The 16,929-nt window shown below is 40.7% G+C and overlaps 1 protein-coding gene across 4 annotated transcripts in view; it reads right to left on the bottom strand.

The window, feature by feature from the left end:
- Positions 1-16,929, bottom strand: part of AGBL1 (AGBL carboxypeptidase 1) — a 287,320-nt gene that overhangs the window by 164,124 nt on the left and 106,267 nt on the right. For all 4 annotated transcript variants that reach the window (XM_084532780.1, XM_084532777.1, XM_084532779.1 and 1 more), the window contains one exon: positions 14,944-15,124. In XM_084532780.1, the coding sequence (XP_084388906.1) occupies positions 14,944-15,124 (181 nt within the window). The remainder of the gene's footprint in view (positions 1-14,943; positions 15,125-16,929) is intronic.

Below are 16,929 nucleotides of genomic sequence, written 5' to 3'. Positions count from 1 at the left end.
TCAACCTCTTCAAAGGTACAAAATGGAGTTGAGGCTCCCAGGAAAGCCTCTTGAGATTATCCAGTAGGTCCTGCTATGGGCTAGCTAAAGTAATCAGAAATCACTCCTTAATGCAAAATTTCAGCACGTCAGTTCCCAGGTGACACTTGGAAACACAAGCTAGAGACTGGAGCCACTGCTTGGGCCTCTCTGTTATACTAACACAAACTTACCAGTCCCTGTGCTGTCTCTCAAGTGTTAGCATGGATGATAATCAAACCATGATCCATCCAGGCTCTTTTGCCATTAGACTTGGAATGTAGCCTGACCGTGCTGGCCACTTTCATTGATTATATCGTTTGGACTGCCTGAGCACAAACAGCAGCTGTCTGTAGCACTTGCACCTCTCTCTCTGCTTATTATCCCCTAAATTACCTTCCCCCTCCGGTGTGAAATAGCCAAGGCATGACTCTCCACAGTTCTAGTCTCCAAGACATTCATTCAACAAGACTAGGGCTTGCTTTCAGACCTTTTTTTCTCAGCTTCTTACAAACCCCATCCTGCTCTGCTCAGAGCTGTCTGTGCAGAGCAGCCCCAGCACCACCTGGGCATCTCTGACTCTCCATGAGCCCAGAAACAACTTTTTAGTCCTTGAAGCACCCACGATGGAGCAGAGATCCCACATCTAACCAGACAAATTGTCATACCCTGTGTGTCCATGAATCACCCTTTAGAAAGTCAAGGTTATAATCTTGTTTCTTGTTCCTTCAGCAGTTTACAAAGCTGCCCCAAGCTTATACGAACCATTTCATAGACTCATTTTGTCCTTGCTAGCATTTCCCAAATTAGAAAATGTTCCATATTACTTTGAATGATTCACAGATTCCCTCAGTGTGAATGGTGTTAAATTCCAAGAATTAAGATGCCGTTTTGGATCACAAGTGATTTTAAAAATATGATTTGCCACTTCATTAGGTCATTGTTATGCAGTCTATGTATATTTCCATTTCATTAAAAAATTTTCAAAAGAATCACTGGCAAATTACAGCTTGGAAATTAGTCAATAAAACTTTATTATGCTAACCCTTAATAGGATTATTAATGTGAGGGAAGTAAAAATTAATTTCTTCCTCAGCAAAGATTTTACTGACAAAACTCCATATCTTTGTGACATTCACATAACTACTCTCCTTCCTTGATGCCTACTCTTTCTTAAAGGAGAATCACAGAAGATACATTAAACATTATATTATTTACAGGTGTTATTTCTATAAGCTGGGTCATAAGTTGGGTGACTCAAAGGTTCAAAATTTCAGAATACTTAAGGTTTTGGGGCAGCAACTTAGCATCCAGCCAAATTGTCTTCTAGTCACAGATCAGATCATACCTCTTCATCCTCAATGTTACGTATTCACAGTAGATGCTTCATGTAGAGATATCAAAGGTGTGATGGAGCAGGGCCTCATGAGCACTAACAAGCCCTTCAAAGACCTTCATAACCCTATAAGCAGTTCTCTCCCTGAAGCTGCTAGGATGGAGTTCTGAATCAAAAATATCACTTCTGCTTTCCTGTGTATTTTAGAGTTTGGCATAAAGACAGACTTGTTTGTGTGTATGAAGGGAAAGAAACAAAAGAATGATAATTGAGCTAGGGGCAAGCCTTGGTCATTACTTGGACCACTAGGCAACAGGGTTGAATTACAACTTGTCATGACAGCACCCTAAATAACTGTTAGCTGGAAATATTAGCTTACATTACAGAAACAATTACAAGAGTTAGCCATTTGGAAAAGGAAAACATACTGCTGAAGCACTGCTGTTCAGCCACCACAGTTCACATTCTTCAGATTAGAACAGATATTTCACGGCAAGAAAAAAAGAAAAATCAGTCCAAGTTTATGTCCAAGTAAAGCAACATGTTTTCAGCATCACACACCTCAAAACACACACATATTTGTGTGCCTAATCTGCATAAACCCATTCCCATAGGATGGGCATAATAATCAAAAATGAGAGCACAAATGGCTGTTTAAATGCCTAAGCTCCAACTTGAGTAATTGTGTATGCAAACGCATATGTATTTTTCAAGCACAACTGCATCCTTTCAATAGTGACAATCTGGATCAAATGGCCTCGATTACCATGACTATATATGCACTTACACACATAGAATGCTGTTCTTGGCAAACCCCAAAACAAACTCCTTTTTTAGGCTCACATCAGGTTAAAGCAAGAATTAGCAATGAAAAAAATCATACGTGCACCACAAGCTAGTTTGTGGAGAATTAGTGCTTGCTGGATACATGTTGTTTAGGGACCACATATTTCATTTGAGACTGTACAAGCAAAATTATGGTTTCGGAGCTGCCGTGTGTGTTTCTTAAGGATGGATAAAATGCTTGGGGAAAAACACACGCACACAAAACAGAAGCAGTTTGATTGCAACTAAGTGATTTAATTTTCAAGTCACTCTGTAGTTCACAACATCTGCTGCAAACCTAGTTGCTGCAGCTTCTGCCCAATGGCTTTAAACCAACAACCTCCAGCATAGGTTCAGAGGTTATAAAGAGCTGCCTTGTCCCAGTCCAAAGGTGGTACACTAGGCAGAGCCTCACATTAAAGTAGGTACAGCTTTGCTATGGTGCTTTGTGACCCTTTAGGACAAGAAAAAATTATAACAAATACATTGCCATCATCAGTACATACACAGCCATAACTGACACATACCAGCCAAAAAAGGGAAAAGTATGAACACCGGCAAAGAGCAGCAGTGAGCTGGGCTTTTGCTTTGGTAAGAAACCATGTAATGGAAAGATATACTTGATTCAGATTATTTCTGCAGCTTACAGCAACAGAGGATCTCTCTTAATATTCTCCTTTTTCTTTACATTCCCAGCTGTATTAGCATTATGAGTCTGGAAGCGCAAAGCCATTGATATGGACACTGATTCTGAGCAGACTGTGTGCTCGATGAGATTACATACTGTTCAAATCTGTCTAAAGATAGACGGAGAAGTAGCATAGTTCAAGGGTGCCCTCACCTGCATGTCAGGGAAAGAGACAGAAATTACTGCAACCTAAAGTGCTCAGCTCTTCAGTGCTCTTCTCCACTTGAAAAGTAGCATGTGCACGCAACCACACAGCACATTCCCCACACATCTATTCCAAAGCCAGCTTTCTTCACGTAATATGCATGTTGTGGAGGAGGGAAAACAGCTATTCTTCCATTGCCTTTTCACATTCAATCCTAATTCATGTTTATAGTGAAACACTAGACAGATCAACAAGTAGTAAGTTTGGCTACTCCATGGAAATGGTTTAACCCACAAAGTATGACCTGCCTTTCCCATATTGACTTCCCAGAGATCTCAGCCTAAACCCAAAGATGTTATTAAAAATTTCCTAAAAATATTCAAGTAGAACATCACTTAATCTCCTTTAGCTCTTTCTACTTCAATTTCAGGCCTTGCTTTACATCTTTGCCATCACACTTATAATCCAGGCCTGCCTTGCCTGGCATTATATCCATCAGAGCATAGAATTCACCGCTAGCTCAAATATGGCACTAGAGATTTCTATGATATAGACAAACATCTATTAGAGAATTGGATGACAGACCACCAAATTTCTTCATGTCACTGGAGCAAGGATTTAAAACCATGATTATGCTCTGTAGAAGTGACTGATTAGTGCAATAAACTGCATTAATACCTAAGCCTCTTTTCCTGCTTCTTATCATTTTTAAATGGTATTAAAATAGTTTAAGATTGTTCAGCTACTCTGCACTTTACATCCTCTTATGTCATAACCATTTTTGAGAAGACAGAAAAATTGCCACTTTTTTAATCTTTTTTTTTTTTTTTTTTTCTTTCCCCCTAATGATATTTTGCTAGCTAACATACAATGAATATGGGAAATGTTCCTCAACAAGCATGTTTTCATTAGTGTTATCATTGTTGCCTACTGGTAAAAGACACCATGGACCAGAGCTAGAACTGGGAATTGAATTTCTGCTTTAGGCACTGCTCAATCTGAGCAGCTGTCCCCTGGGAGAAATGGTACTTCCTTCTCCATCAAAAGCTGAAGCTGAACATGTTGGGGTGAAAAATGAGGGAACATAGGGGACAAAAATGTACTACCAGAGATGTCAATAGATTCACATAGAAAGAATCCTTGCATTCACAATGTTGTTATTGCCTAGTAACTCTACAGGAGTAGAAGGAGAACGTTAAGAAAAAAAAGGCAGAGGAAATAAAATAATCAAAACTAGCATTGCATGAAGGTACCGACCTGATTATGGATTGTTATGTATACATATTTAGAAATAAATCACTTTGCCTATTTTCAGTGTATAATACATATGCAGTGGAATAATCGGTCTCAAACTATTATAATAATTATACTTTAAATACTTATCATTTGTTACAGACAAATGAAAGCAATCCAAAAAGTGGTTTAAGATCTAGACTACGTTGTTCAGTGCCACTTCTTCACTGTATACTGCTATTTCAGACAGAGGACATGGAAGAGTCCCATAGAATGTAACAGAATATTTAACCATCTTATATATGATGGTTAGACTCAACCACTTGTAAAATTCCAGTTCTAAAAGGTCAGGGAAAAGTTGTTCAGCTCTAAACAGTTCTGAACAGAGCATAATTTCTACTGAATCTCACTGTATAAATAATCACTATTCCCATGCAACAAAACATCATTGTAGGGTTCCAAGGGTTCCTGTCATGGTTACAATATCATTCAGCTAAGCTCTGTTCAAATACTAACCTCAAAGTTTTGCAGTAAGTACAGACTCAAGGTGCACCATTACAGAAGCCCTCTTCCTTGCCTATCTAACTTCTCCCCCACCCCATCCCCAGTTAAAATCTGGGCTGTATGACTTCAAAAGCTCTAAAGCTCTTTGGTTTTCTACCCCATCAAGACCCAGAGCTGCTTTACATCATTAAAAGTGTGGTCAACTTTTTTTCCTGACTCCCAGCAGTGTTGTCTCTTATGTTGCAGAAAAGGTTTTGATTTCCCACTCCTTGCCATTCCAGCACTGACTCAATTTTCTGTTTTTCATTTTCCTGCTGCCTCTCTGGGACATTCAGGTGGATTTATAAATTAAGGTGGCAATTTGCTCAAATTACTGGAGCAAAATTTGCCCATGTAATTACCCCAATTGTGTGTGCAATCATATGAACCATGTGCACAGGTGAACAATTCAACCTCAGCTGGTCCTCTGTAGGTGCATTTTTGCACAAGCAATTTTAAAAGTACAGGTTTCCAAATGAAGCTTATTTTTGTTGATATGCCTCTTCGTCCCATTTCTAAAAACACCATTTTCAATCACCAGTCCATTTCTTCAACCCAAGGCTGTTATATATCTGCTCCCCTATCGTAGCACTTTGCCAGCTTTTATTGGAATCTGTTATTCAAATGAAACAAAGAAGGCAAGGAAAAGCGGAAGAGAAACACAGAAATACAGATGTTAAAGAACAATAGTAGCCAAAACACAGAGCTAAGCCAGCACAGAGTTTTTAAAGGCAAACACATGGAAAAGCAGCTCTACACTTGCATAACTGAACTCCAGATTTTTTTATTCATATGCTTTTAAAACGAATTTCTGTGCATATATCACACACACAAAAGTGTTCTAATACTTAAAAGGAACTGAATGGTCATATAAAATTTGAAATGTCACCTGGAACTCCAGGGATGTCCAGTTTGCAAGGCAAAAGAAATACTGCCCGATTTATTACACAGTGTAATATATGAAGGTATATTACAAGAGACAATAACCTTCATTCCCAGGCAATTTCAGCTTTCCAGGTAGTGTGGATATTGCAGTAAAGTATTGGACATTCTTCATTGCATCTATAAAAGTGAAGTTTTTACAATTTCATTTTGTGGACTTTTCCCATCCCATGAATTACAACCCCAACACTGAATCTGTAGCCTCCAAAAGGCATTAGCTTGGGTAAGAAGACTTGATCTGGAGAAGGATGATCAAAACAGCCTCTCTGCTCATGATGTTAGCTCCTGTCCAATATATTCAACCTTTATATCAGTACTCCATTCCTACCACAACCAGGAATCAGATGCAAAATCCAAGGTTAACGGTAACCATCAGAGTTTTCACTATTTGTTTACCATGGGGCCAGCTGCACTGAGGTTTGCAGGTATCTCCTGCAAAGTGCAAGAGGTTGTAAAGAGACTCCTGTGATTTAATACAATTCTTCTGTTCCTGCGTTGAAGACACTGAGCCTCATAAAGTTTCATTGGATGGCTGCAGAAGTCGTGGTGGTGAGATACTTTCCCCGTCCCAGGATGTAACAGTGAAGGAGTGCATCAAGTGGCCACAGCTGAGAAAATGGATCAGACTCCAGAAAAGATCCATCAGCCAGCACCCCAGCATCCTTTTCATTCTCATCAATACTATAGACTGTGCCACTAATGCATCAGTTCCTAACCGGGGACCAGCTGCTCCTTGCTTGTCTGCACAGAGCCCAGCACAGGCACAATTTGTATGGGAATAATATATCAGAAAGGGGGCTTAAATAAACATAATAACAAACAAAGGAGATATTTGTACACAATCAAACTAATAAGAATAATAATATAATTCAATCAACTCATTAAATATACTAAAAGCTAGCTCTGTACACCAGTCTCCTGGCTCCTAGAAATGTCAAAGGAGTGCACATATCTGATTATGAACTCCTGTTGTCAGTCAGGAGAATAGACACGAATGCAGAACAAAAATAATTCCTTTCTGAGCCCACGGAACATCGTGTTCATATCTAATATTCATGCTAACTTGAAAATACAAGGTAGTACCCATCTAAAATGAAATAATTTTCAAGGCTCAAAGCTGAGTTGTTTAGTCCAAGACATTAATATCACTGAGCCCACATCAAGTGATTTTTGCAGTGAAATTCCCAGGTGACCTTGAATCATCAGCATAAATTGTGTATGAAAGAGCCAGGGGAGATGTACTCAGCTCATGAGGTACCTTTGCTGTTTCAGAGCAAACACCACACATGCTTTTGCAACCGGAGGCCTAATGAAACACAAGACAATACATTTGATCCTTCCAGTCCTTAATACAAGCATTAACTAATTAGTTTTTGTGACCATTTAGAAGACAGATGGTACTGTTTTCTCTGTGGCACTGACAAGCATGGTACATCACTTTGTAAGATGCCCTGCCCATGCCAGACCTATTACCAGGTCTTTGTTGTTGTTGTTGTTCTCTCCCAAGGCATACAAACAGCGATGCAACTCTCTGGGAAGTCTATCAAAAACAAGCAGTTGTGTTGGTTTTATTAGGCTGGACGCTGGGACAAGCTGATATTCAACAGATTGAGTGTATTCTCCTCCCCAGACTTCTGGAAGCACACGGGATGTGCTAGAAAATAAAAGAAATGGCTGCAAAGCACCCAAAATTTCAGCTAGTGAGCTTCCAGGAAACAGAAGCACCAAGCAATAATGCCAACCACTGACTTGAGACTGGTGCTGAGTCCCATAGACAACAATAGCAGACAGGTTCCTGTTTTAGAGACTCAGCCACACAATAAATTAGGTGAGGGTGTGTTAGAACAACAGCTGGCTGCTAATTAGTCACAGCCCCCCTCAGCAGGGTATCAATAAAGTGGCAGAGAACATCTCGAGTAAATTAAATTTTAAAAAATCCTGCTGCAATCTCTCCCCCGACAGACCCTTCCTTCATCTCCCTTCTCAGCTTTTTATTTATTGTAATTACTTTAGTAATAAGATTTGTTTCCTTGTTATTATATATATTACTATGCAGGGCAACAACAACAAAAACAATAGCTGGGAAGAGTTATGTAGCTTATTTATCTCCTCAGTTGTTATTGGGCCACTGGGTGGAGGAAGCAATGAGGAGGTGGGGGCCTGGGAAAAGCAGTAAATAGAAGAGAAAGCATATTCCTCAGGAGCAGAGACGTATGGGGACATATTTACGAAGGAGGAAACACTGACAATGAGCGAATAGATCTAATAACTCAGGGGGCCCAGCAGCTCTGGCTGATAAAGGAAGGAATAAACAATCCTGCACTGGAAGCGCTGTCAGGAGGGAGTCCTGGGGCACATCTGTCTGCTGAAGGATGTGCGCCTCAGCAGAGCCAAGGATAGGCTGCCACCACGGCACAGAGCAAAGAGCTTGGTTTGAAATAGGTCACCTCCCAGTACAGAGATGTACTCAGGGAACTGTATGGTGGAGGACAAGACCCCACTTCTGAGTCCACCAAGGAAAGGTTTGCTGAGACAAGAGGAGAGGAACACTGTAGCCCATATTTCATCTTCTGTTGCTCACATACCAGCCAGGTTCACATACCCTAAACTCACAAATCACAGGCCTCATCTAAGGGGGACTTTCTGAGCTTGTCAGAAGCCATAAGGCTGCTTGCCTTAAAGAGGTGAAAGTAGTCTCTGAGCTCCATTTCACTGGAAGAAATGAAGGTGGCAGACAAGCATCCAAAAATATTCAGGATGGCCTGCTGAGAAGACCACAGTGCTCATTCACCAGCTCTGCTTCACCACTGGAACAGGATCCCTGCTCTCTTTATTAATGTAGGGCAACTGAGGCAATGCTTGAGGTAACAGAGCAGCAATTAGCTGAGAAGCATTCACTCTGTACACAGAACTTTCACCCACAGTTCATAAACGCTTCCCAGAGCCACATACCAAGCAAGGACAGACATTTCCCCAACCTGGCATTTTCATCCCCTCTGAGGTCTGAGTCAGTGCATGCAAATACACCACCTTACAACATGCAGCTCAGAGCACAGACGTTCTGAATGAGTAAGGATTGCATCTTATGCCAAAATATTTTTTTTTATCTAAGTATACCTTGCCTTCTGCATGCATTTAGCTGATGGCACAGTGGTGCTCATTTAGATTCAAAGCTTCAGAATACAACATGGGGGACAGAGTCCAACACTGTCTGCTAAAGAACAGCAGCACACTAATCCTGGAGTACTTCTCGCTCCTAGAGATAATTCTTCCCCTGCATTAATTAACGTCAGTTCAGAAACACTCCTTTCCCAGCCTTCCCACATCTTTGCACAATTCTTACAGAAACACATTTCATAGATTTGGTCTGGAGAGAGCCTGTGGAGTGTGTTTGCAAAGAGCATGGCACAATTTAGTTATGCAAGGCTAGCTTCTGAGAATTAAACTCCTCTTCAATCCTCTGACCACAGAGAAGCAATAAAGGGAAGGAGGTGGAAAAAAGGAGTGATGTCTACATTTACATGGCTTCGTATGACATCACCTCAAAGTTTAATCCTTGAGGATGCAGTTCTGGATCATCAAACAACTCCTTAAGACTAGCCATCAGCTTTTTTTGCTGTCCCTGTCCAGTTCTGCCTCTTACTGTCTTCAGAACACAATGTCTCAATGGAGGGGAATAAGCAATAATGCAGAAGGAGAAGAGTCATATATACAAATAATGCTTTTTGGTATACAGATGAACCCGCTTCTACTCCTCCTCCTAAGAGTATCCTTCAAAAAACAAACTGGGTTCCACAGAATAAGTGGCAACACTGGTATTTTCCCTTTGTAACTTCTGAGAGCACACAAAGGAAACACGTTATGGAGGGGATTTCAGAGGACATTTATATCTCTCCATTTCAGTAATTGTTAAAGAGGTAAAGCTTTTCTCTGCTTTTTCAGATTCTAGGAGGTAATGAACAAAGTCTGATAAGCTGAACAGGATAGAATAAACAGTCTGACTAAAGTAGAGTGAATATCAATGGAGAGAGAAACAGCAAAAACAACAGCTCACCTGCCTTACCTTTGAGCAGCAGAAAAGCTTACTCAGCCTATGCTGTGGGAGGGCAGGTGCAGGAGGGAACAGGGTGTATTTAAACCAGATAAAGAATAGTCCATGGCTATAATCCAAAATGCAAATCAGGATTTCCTCTTCCTAACTGCTACTATGGTTACCCCATGGCTTTGAAAAAATCATGCAGCTTCCAAAAAATTCATCTTCCTTTACCAAAAAAAAAAAAAGAAAAAGGGGGGGGGGGGCCTCACCAGCTCCAATCTCCACTGACTTGTTCAAATTCATTTATAAAAAAAGCATCGAGTTCTTTTCATTGAAAAGCTTCTTTGATTCAATAGGAGGGAAAGGAAAGCAAGAAAAGGGCAGACAGAAGAGAAGAAAGAGGACACATTAAAAGGAGTAAAGAGGAAGAGGTTGGCAATGTAGGAACAAGAAACTCAGAAGTGTGACACTGGGCAGTTAGGGGTTTGTGAAGGGGGAGAGAATTTGTGAATACACAAAATACATAGAGACTGCACGGGAAGTCTGTATGGGAAGTATTTTTTAAAACAAAAGGACTTCTCTAGGAGCTCCCACCTCTTGCCTGATCAATGATCTTGCAAGGCTGAATCATTTTTAATTTAATACTTCTGGGAAGTGGGGGGAAAAAAAACACTCATTAAACATAGGCACAGTTGGCAAGCATTGAGTGTTAGCATTTGGCAGCATTTATTATTGCTGTTTATGGTGATATAAATTAGGTTATACTGACATAATTAATAACCCTAAATTTAGGGGTAATAAATAGCAATATTTATATGGAACTGCAGTGTCTGAAGAAGTCCAGCCAAAGAAAAACAAAATGCTGACTACCGTGTTGCAACTGTGAGCGTATGTGGGACTGCCAGGTGTGTGTGGGAGGTATGCAGGTCGGAGCAGATGCTGAGGAATGGCTGCGTGTGCAAGCCACTGACAGGAGCGTACGCAGCAGGTGCACAGAGAAGACAGCCCAAGAGCACATCACAAGGCAGCTTGTGACTGCATAGGTAAGCATCAGTGCACATGCAACTCGATGCTCAAGTGTGTGATAACAAACTTAAGTGGACACAGTGCAGACAGCCGAAAGTGTTCTGTTTCTTTATGAAATTTTCCTTTGATGCTGCCGTAATTAAGCTTTTACAAGATCCCTGCCTGACCCTGGTTTCACTAGTTGAATCAGAAGATAATCTAGATTGAAGAGTAAATGCTCCCAGTACACACATTTCACTTCACTTCACGCTGCGCAAAGGTTGTTGTATGTCATTATCTCATTCTCCCAGGAAGAAAACTCACAAAAAGAGGAGGAGAAGATGACCAAGGTCGCATAGTCCATCAATAGCAGAGCCAGGAACAAAGCCTCTCGCTTACCCACTGCATTTTATATCAATCTCCCAATGAAACCACTATTCTCCTTCATGGATTCTCCACCACTTAATAGACTGGAATTTCTTCTAAAGCTTTCCTATTTATCTGTTTTAATTTTAAAAAGGGGTAGAAGTATGGAGGCAGAGATTCATAAGAACGTTCTTAAAAACTTGGATTCTTATAGAACAACCTACACAAAAGAGTCAGCCTGCAAGAACGATTTCTCCTAAGTAGTTTAATGTGTTTGTCACTTGAGACTGACTTACACTTGCATTTCTGGTGATTAAAACTATTTTTTCCTTGTACTTTATATCAGAAGAAGAGAAAAAAATAAAGCATACAAATAATCATATTAGATCAGACCACAGGTCTATTGGAGGAGGCATCCCATCCCCTCCAGTGGTCAAAAGCCACTGTCTGACAAAGTGTAAGATCAGCTTATGAAAGGTAGTACCTATCATTATCCTTAAAATATATATCAGTTATCACATTAGCTGAATATTATTTAACAAACTCTACACCTGACTGCTGTTCAGGATGGAGCAAAACACTCAGCCATACACAGCAACTCAATCATCAATTCTTTCTGGCTTGAACAAACTCAAATTAGCTTCAATATCTGGTAGTGATCTGCACTGTTATGTGATGACAACCTCACTTGTACAAACACACATCACCACTACCTTCATTTAGCTGCAACTCTCTCCATCACTGACAGACAGGAACGGATTCTCAGAGCATCAACTGAAGTGAAAGGGAGAGTGGAGAGCTGTTTCCCAGCTCAGCCACGCACAGTCAGAGCATAATTGCATTACTGTAGTCATATCTGTGATAGAGGAACATTCTCCACATGTAACTTTCAGATCACATTAACCAAAGCAAGTACCAAGGCCATGATCGTCTTGTTGCTGCACAAGGCTCCCAAAGTGCAATCGCGAGATACCCTGCTGGGACGAGCACTCTTCCACTGAGCTGTGCCTGCAGCAGGGAGCCAGCAGAGGTACAGGCACAGCTGGGCTGCTGGAAGAAATCTTTTGTAATGGTGCACTGACATTCATCTCTGTGACGGTCAGGGAAGCGTTAAGCACACTCTGGCACAAAGGGTTAGGAAGAGGGAGAGTGAGGAGCTTCAAAAGAACCACCAACAGCAAGAGTCCAACTCTTTCTTAAATAAAGATATTGAGATAAGATTAAAGAAGGATTAACACCAGTTGACAAAAAGATAGAAGGAGAGTAGGGTAGAGATTTACTGGAAGATGCACATCCAAAGCAAAAATAGAGTTTAAATAAATAAATAAAAATCAGCTTGCATACTGGAAAAGCCAGAGCCAGGATGGTCAGGGCAATGGGACTGTTCTGGATGGCTTCTACAGCAGCTTTTGCTATGGAAAAGGTCACTTTATCTGAAAACTTTGAGCATCATCCTAGCATTAAAACAGAAGGGATCACTGTCTCATAATAAGAAATAAAACGGCAGGTTACCACATGCAGGTATTTCCAGCAGAGAACCAAGACAATTGTTGGCCTCGACAGCATATTTGACGCATTCAGTGTGTCAATCCCTTCCACAAAAGGGACTGTGAATCCCAAGATAAACAAGTGGCTTCATGAAATGTGTTTTAGAGGTGTAAAAAAATACGTAGCAAGTAACTACTTAGAAGTGTTATGGTTGAGAATGGGCTACAGACCTGTTTCCTCAGAAAACAGGTTCCCTCATAACATTGGCAGTGATTTGATTTGATTTGAAAGACAACAGGCTTTACTAAGACACTTAAACCTGGGTAAGGTAGAACATTAATAGCTAAAGAAATCTGAATGCGCATACACAGACATTAAGGGCCTGAAAGATTTTTTTTTTTTTTCTCCAGTGCTCAGTTATTTTCACTAAACTGTCAGTAAGCCTCAAGGCCCAAGAAAGAAATGCTTCTGTTCATGTAGCAGGGCCTGAGTCCACTGAAAAAGCATGTGGGAAGAAACAAGAATATCTGAGCCACAGGAGACTTCAAAGCCTACAAGCATTTAAATTAGAGCATAAAAGAATGGTTCTCTCCCTTCCCCAGGCCTCATCAGTTACAAAGCCATGGCCAAGTCTTTTTTGCCCTGCTCCTACTCCGCATGTAAGGCTTACCAAACTTTTTCACTTGTCGGCAGGTTTAACTACAGTTTAAGCTCCTTTGCATGAGGGAAGGCTAAACACCTTCCTGTATGACGTGTGCTCAGACAGAACACTTCATCCAGGTGTCACCGAGAGCCACATCCTCCCTCTCGAGGGCCCCTTCTCTGCTATACTCACTCCTGACAGCTGGAGAAAAAAAGGTCAGATGTTCCCTCCAGTCCTCCATCTGCTGGAAACTTTAATTAAGCACAGTGAAAGGAAAAATAGAAAGGGGAAAAAAAGCCACAACCTTTCCTTTTTTTTTGCTTCTGCTGTCTGGAAGGATCAAGGAAGAATTTGGTGCCAGCAGAAGCTTCAAATACTCAGGGGCAGTATTGAGCTACTCAGAATAGTCTTCCCAAACTACTAACATGACACACTCATGTCCTGGGGAGTGTAGAAGCACAAAAACTGTTCAGAGTCACAGACCAGAGACCGAACAGAGACCTAAGTCGCTCTCTGCTGAAGCCCTCACCCACAACTGAAATGAATTCATTTAGAGCCAAACAAGTTCAAGTTCTTGTTTAGGGTCCTTTTTCTGCCCCTGCAACACCTGATCAGCACAGCCTGACCTAAACCAGATGGGTGACTGTAGTTTAAGATAAGTTGCACCTCTATGCTTTGTTATGTATTACAGTGCTTGTCTAAAACCATCTTTCAGCTTTGAGATTAGTCCGTTCCAACAAGCTAGAGGACACAGTCCTTAGTGAAACCTGCAAGACCTTATTACCAGGTCAAAATGCACAGCTTCTCTGCTACAGATGGGATGTGGTCACAACTTTCTGCCCCTGCATCAGAGACAGTACAGAGACTTACAACCATTTACAAGCAGTTCACAACTCACCATCACTCCAAAAACAGTCAAGTGCAAACCTACCATATCATACTACACTTGTCAATCACTCAAGGGGAATTCCTCTTTCACTAGCTCTGAAGTGATCTATTTCATTTCACTTTAACATATTAGAAGCAAATTTACACTTTTTCATCTGTTGGGAAGGGAGAAGGAAGGTATGTTAGTGTGGATGGGCAGGGTTGGTGTAAAAGCAGATATAAAGAATGCAAAAATGAATCTGCATTTTTGTAAGCTCAGAAAGACTTGGTATCTCTTAGGAAACGTGTGGGAGAGAAGATTGAAAAGGAGGTGGGAGAAGGAGGGAGCTTCACTATATGGAAATGTTTCCATGAAAACTTGAAGACTTAATAGATCCTTACTCATCTTCCCTCACTCAGGCTATGCAAAACATTAAAGACAGTTATTCCCAAGTATATCTCCTTACAGGTGAAATTTGCCCTGCTGATTTAGCAGAACAGACAGATCTCCATTTAGCAATCAAGATCCACATTGTCTGGTACCTCTATGCAGTATGAGACACCTTATGGCCACACACAGTACAGAATCACAAACATCTGACCCACGCAAGACAGCGCACTGGGCTATATCCAAGAATTACATTTACCGTACAAGATTAATAACAGAATGAATAAAACACAAGGTTCTAGGCAAAGAGAATTCTTCTGACCCAAAACATGCAAGACAAGACCTGCTCAGTATACAGGAAAGAAGCCTGCAGGGAAACCCAGCAAAACCCCACAAAAAGTACATGCCACTACAACTCACTTGCCATTGATGACTCCATCAGGATTGAGCATGGGGACAATCTTGAAAATGAAACATTTCCTCAGGAGATCAGCAATGGGATCGTTGCTCACAAGGAATTCTAGGGTCCCTTTCATAACCCAGCTAGCATTGCTTTCTCCAGGGTGAACACGGGCCATTAGAAAGACATATGGACGACTGTCTGTAAAACAAGAAAAGATTTGAAGATGTTACTCATCGAAGCTGCAGAGGCAGAGTTTTTGAAATTAACCATCATTTCGTAAGCATCCAATAAAAGTTAGAAATAACGTGCACAGCTAAGACAGTCCACTACTTTTGCTGTTTTCAGTTAATGTAGACACAGACTCAGATTTGCAAGAATGATTTTCAGAAGTTGCAACTAGAGCAGTTCAGCTGTTTCTAGTAATACATTTGGCACAGGAGACATAAGCTGTGGGAATTTGGGATAGCAGAAAGGAGTTTCTGTTGTTGTGGGTTTTTTTTTTTTTTTTTTTTTTTTTTTTTTTAATCAAAATCTTACTAAACAGTCCATTGATAAGCTCTGATGAACCCCCCTTTCAAAGTAGACTTGCAGCTTGGCAGAGAAAGTTGCCTTGTTATCAGATATGTTATTTGCTGTTCCTGTGAAAAAGCACCCACATTTGGCCTAGTTATAAATCTCCAAAATCTCTCAGTATACATATGCTTAGAAAAGACCAAGTCTGACAGCAGATTCTTTGAAGATCCCATCTGTGTCGAGCATACTCCACGGATGGGCCAAGGAAAAAGGAGAAGGCAGAGGGAGACACCTGCCAGGCAGTGAAAATAAAAAGGAAAGGACAAAGCAATGAGGTGCCTTAAAATGATCCCTTTGTGAGACGTTCACAAGCTCACGCAGCTGTCACAAGTCAACCTGACAGATTTGCTTTAGTGGAAACCAGTATCTGTCAGGGAATCACAATGATGCCGTGATGTTTTTTCCAGCTCTGTCAGGTGATGTCAGAGCTCAAGCTCTGTTCACTTGCATGAATTGAAGGGACCTCAGTTGACAGGCTTTGGAGAGGTAAGAGGACATAAAACACAACGAAACGTATCATCTGAGTGCCCTTGTAAACAAATGCTGAATTAGCAAGTTATGCTCCTTTGCCCTTGGCTCCCAAAGCTGTCCTTCAGTTTTCTAAATGCTTTACAAATCATTAATCAATTAATGTGAAACGGGGAGGTAGCACACCAAGCTGAAAAATATAGTGCTATTAAAGTGCTGTTTAGTGATTTCGCCAACAAGCAAAGACTGCTGGAGCTGAGAACACAAGTGAAATTTTCTCATTTCCCAGAGAAAGAATAAACAATAATTCTTCTTAAATGTATATTCTGTACACTTCTGCTCAATCTGTACATTGTAATACAATACAATTATGTCTTTCAGGGATGCATACAGATTTAGAAATAATCCCCTTTGTACTCTCCCCACTTCCATGCCTTCCTCTTAAGCATTTGGTGGGCAATACTGCACTGTCAGCTCAAAGAACTCATAGAGAACAATCTTGCTGTGGTCTGGTAAAGCAACCTGAACTCTTTTCTCAATAGCCATACATTTTTATTTTTTTAAATCATTCTTACACCTTATTCTTATACCACACTTCTACTCATCATAAACCCAAATTACGTATATACATCACTGAAAATATACCAAGTGCCCAAGTCACATCCCAGCCATTCTGCCTTTTTTTTTCCCAAAATTAGAATACACAATTTCTACTCTGCTGCAGCTAGATGCTGTGCATTATAATCTACCTTAGTAATGTTTTTTAATAGAAACAAGCAAAAAACTAGCTTTCACAAAGACATCAGCTGCATTTTGCCATTTCCAAACATTTTTTTCTTTCTCCCATCTCCATGATTTAGTGCTGTTTTGCAGGCTCATTGCTGAGCTAAACTTATGGGACTGTGCTGTTGTAGTGGAGAATGAGGCTCTTGAGGACTCCTAATGGACAACAGCTGTAAATA

This window comes from Aythya ferina (assembly GCF_964211825.1).
Source record: "Aythya ferina genome assembly, chromosome: 11".
In the NCBI taxonomy this organism is placed as follows: domain Eukaryota; kingdom Metazoa; phylum Chordata; class Aves; order Anseriformes; family Anatidae; genus Aythya; species Aythya ferina.
The sequence above is the reverse complement of the archived record's forward strand: the minus strand, read 5'-3'. Positions and strand labels throughout refer to the sequence as shown.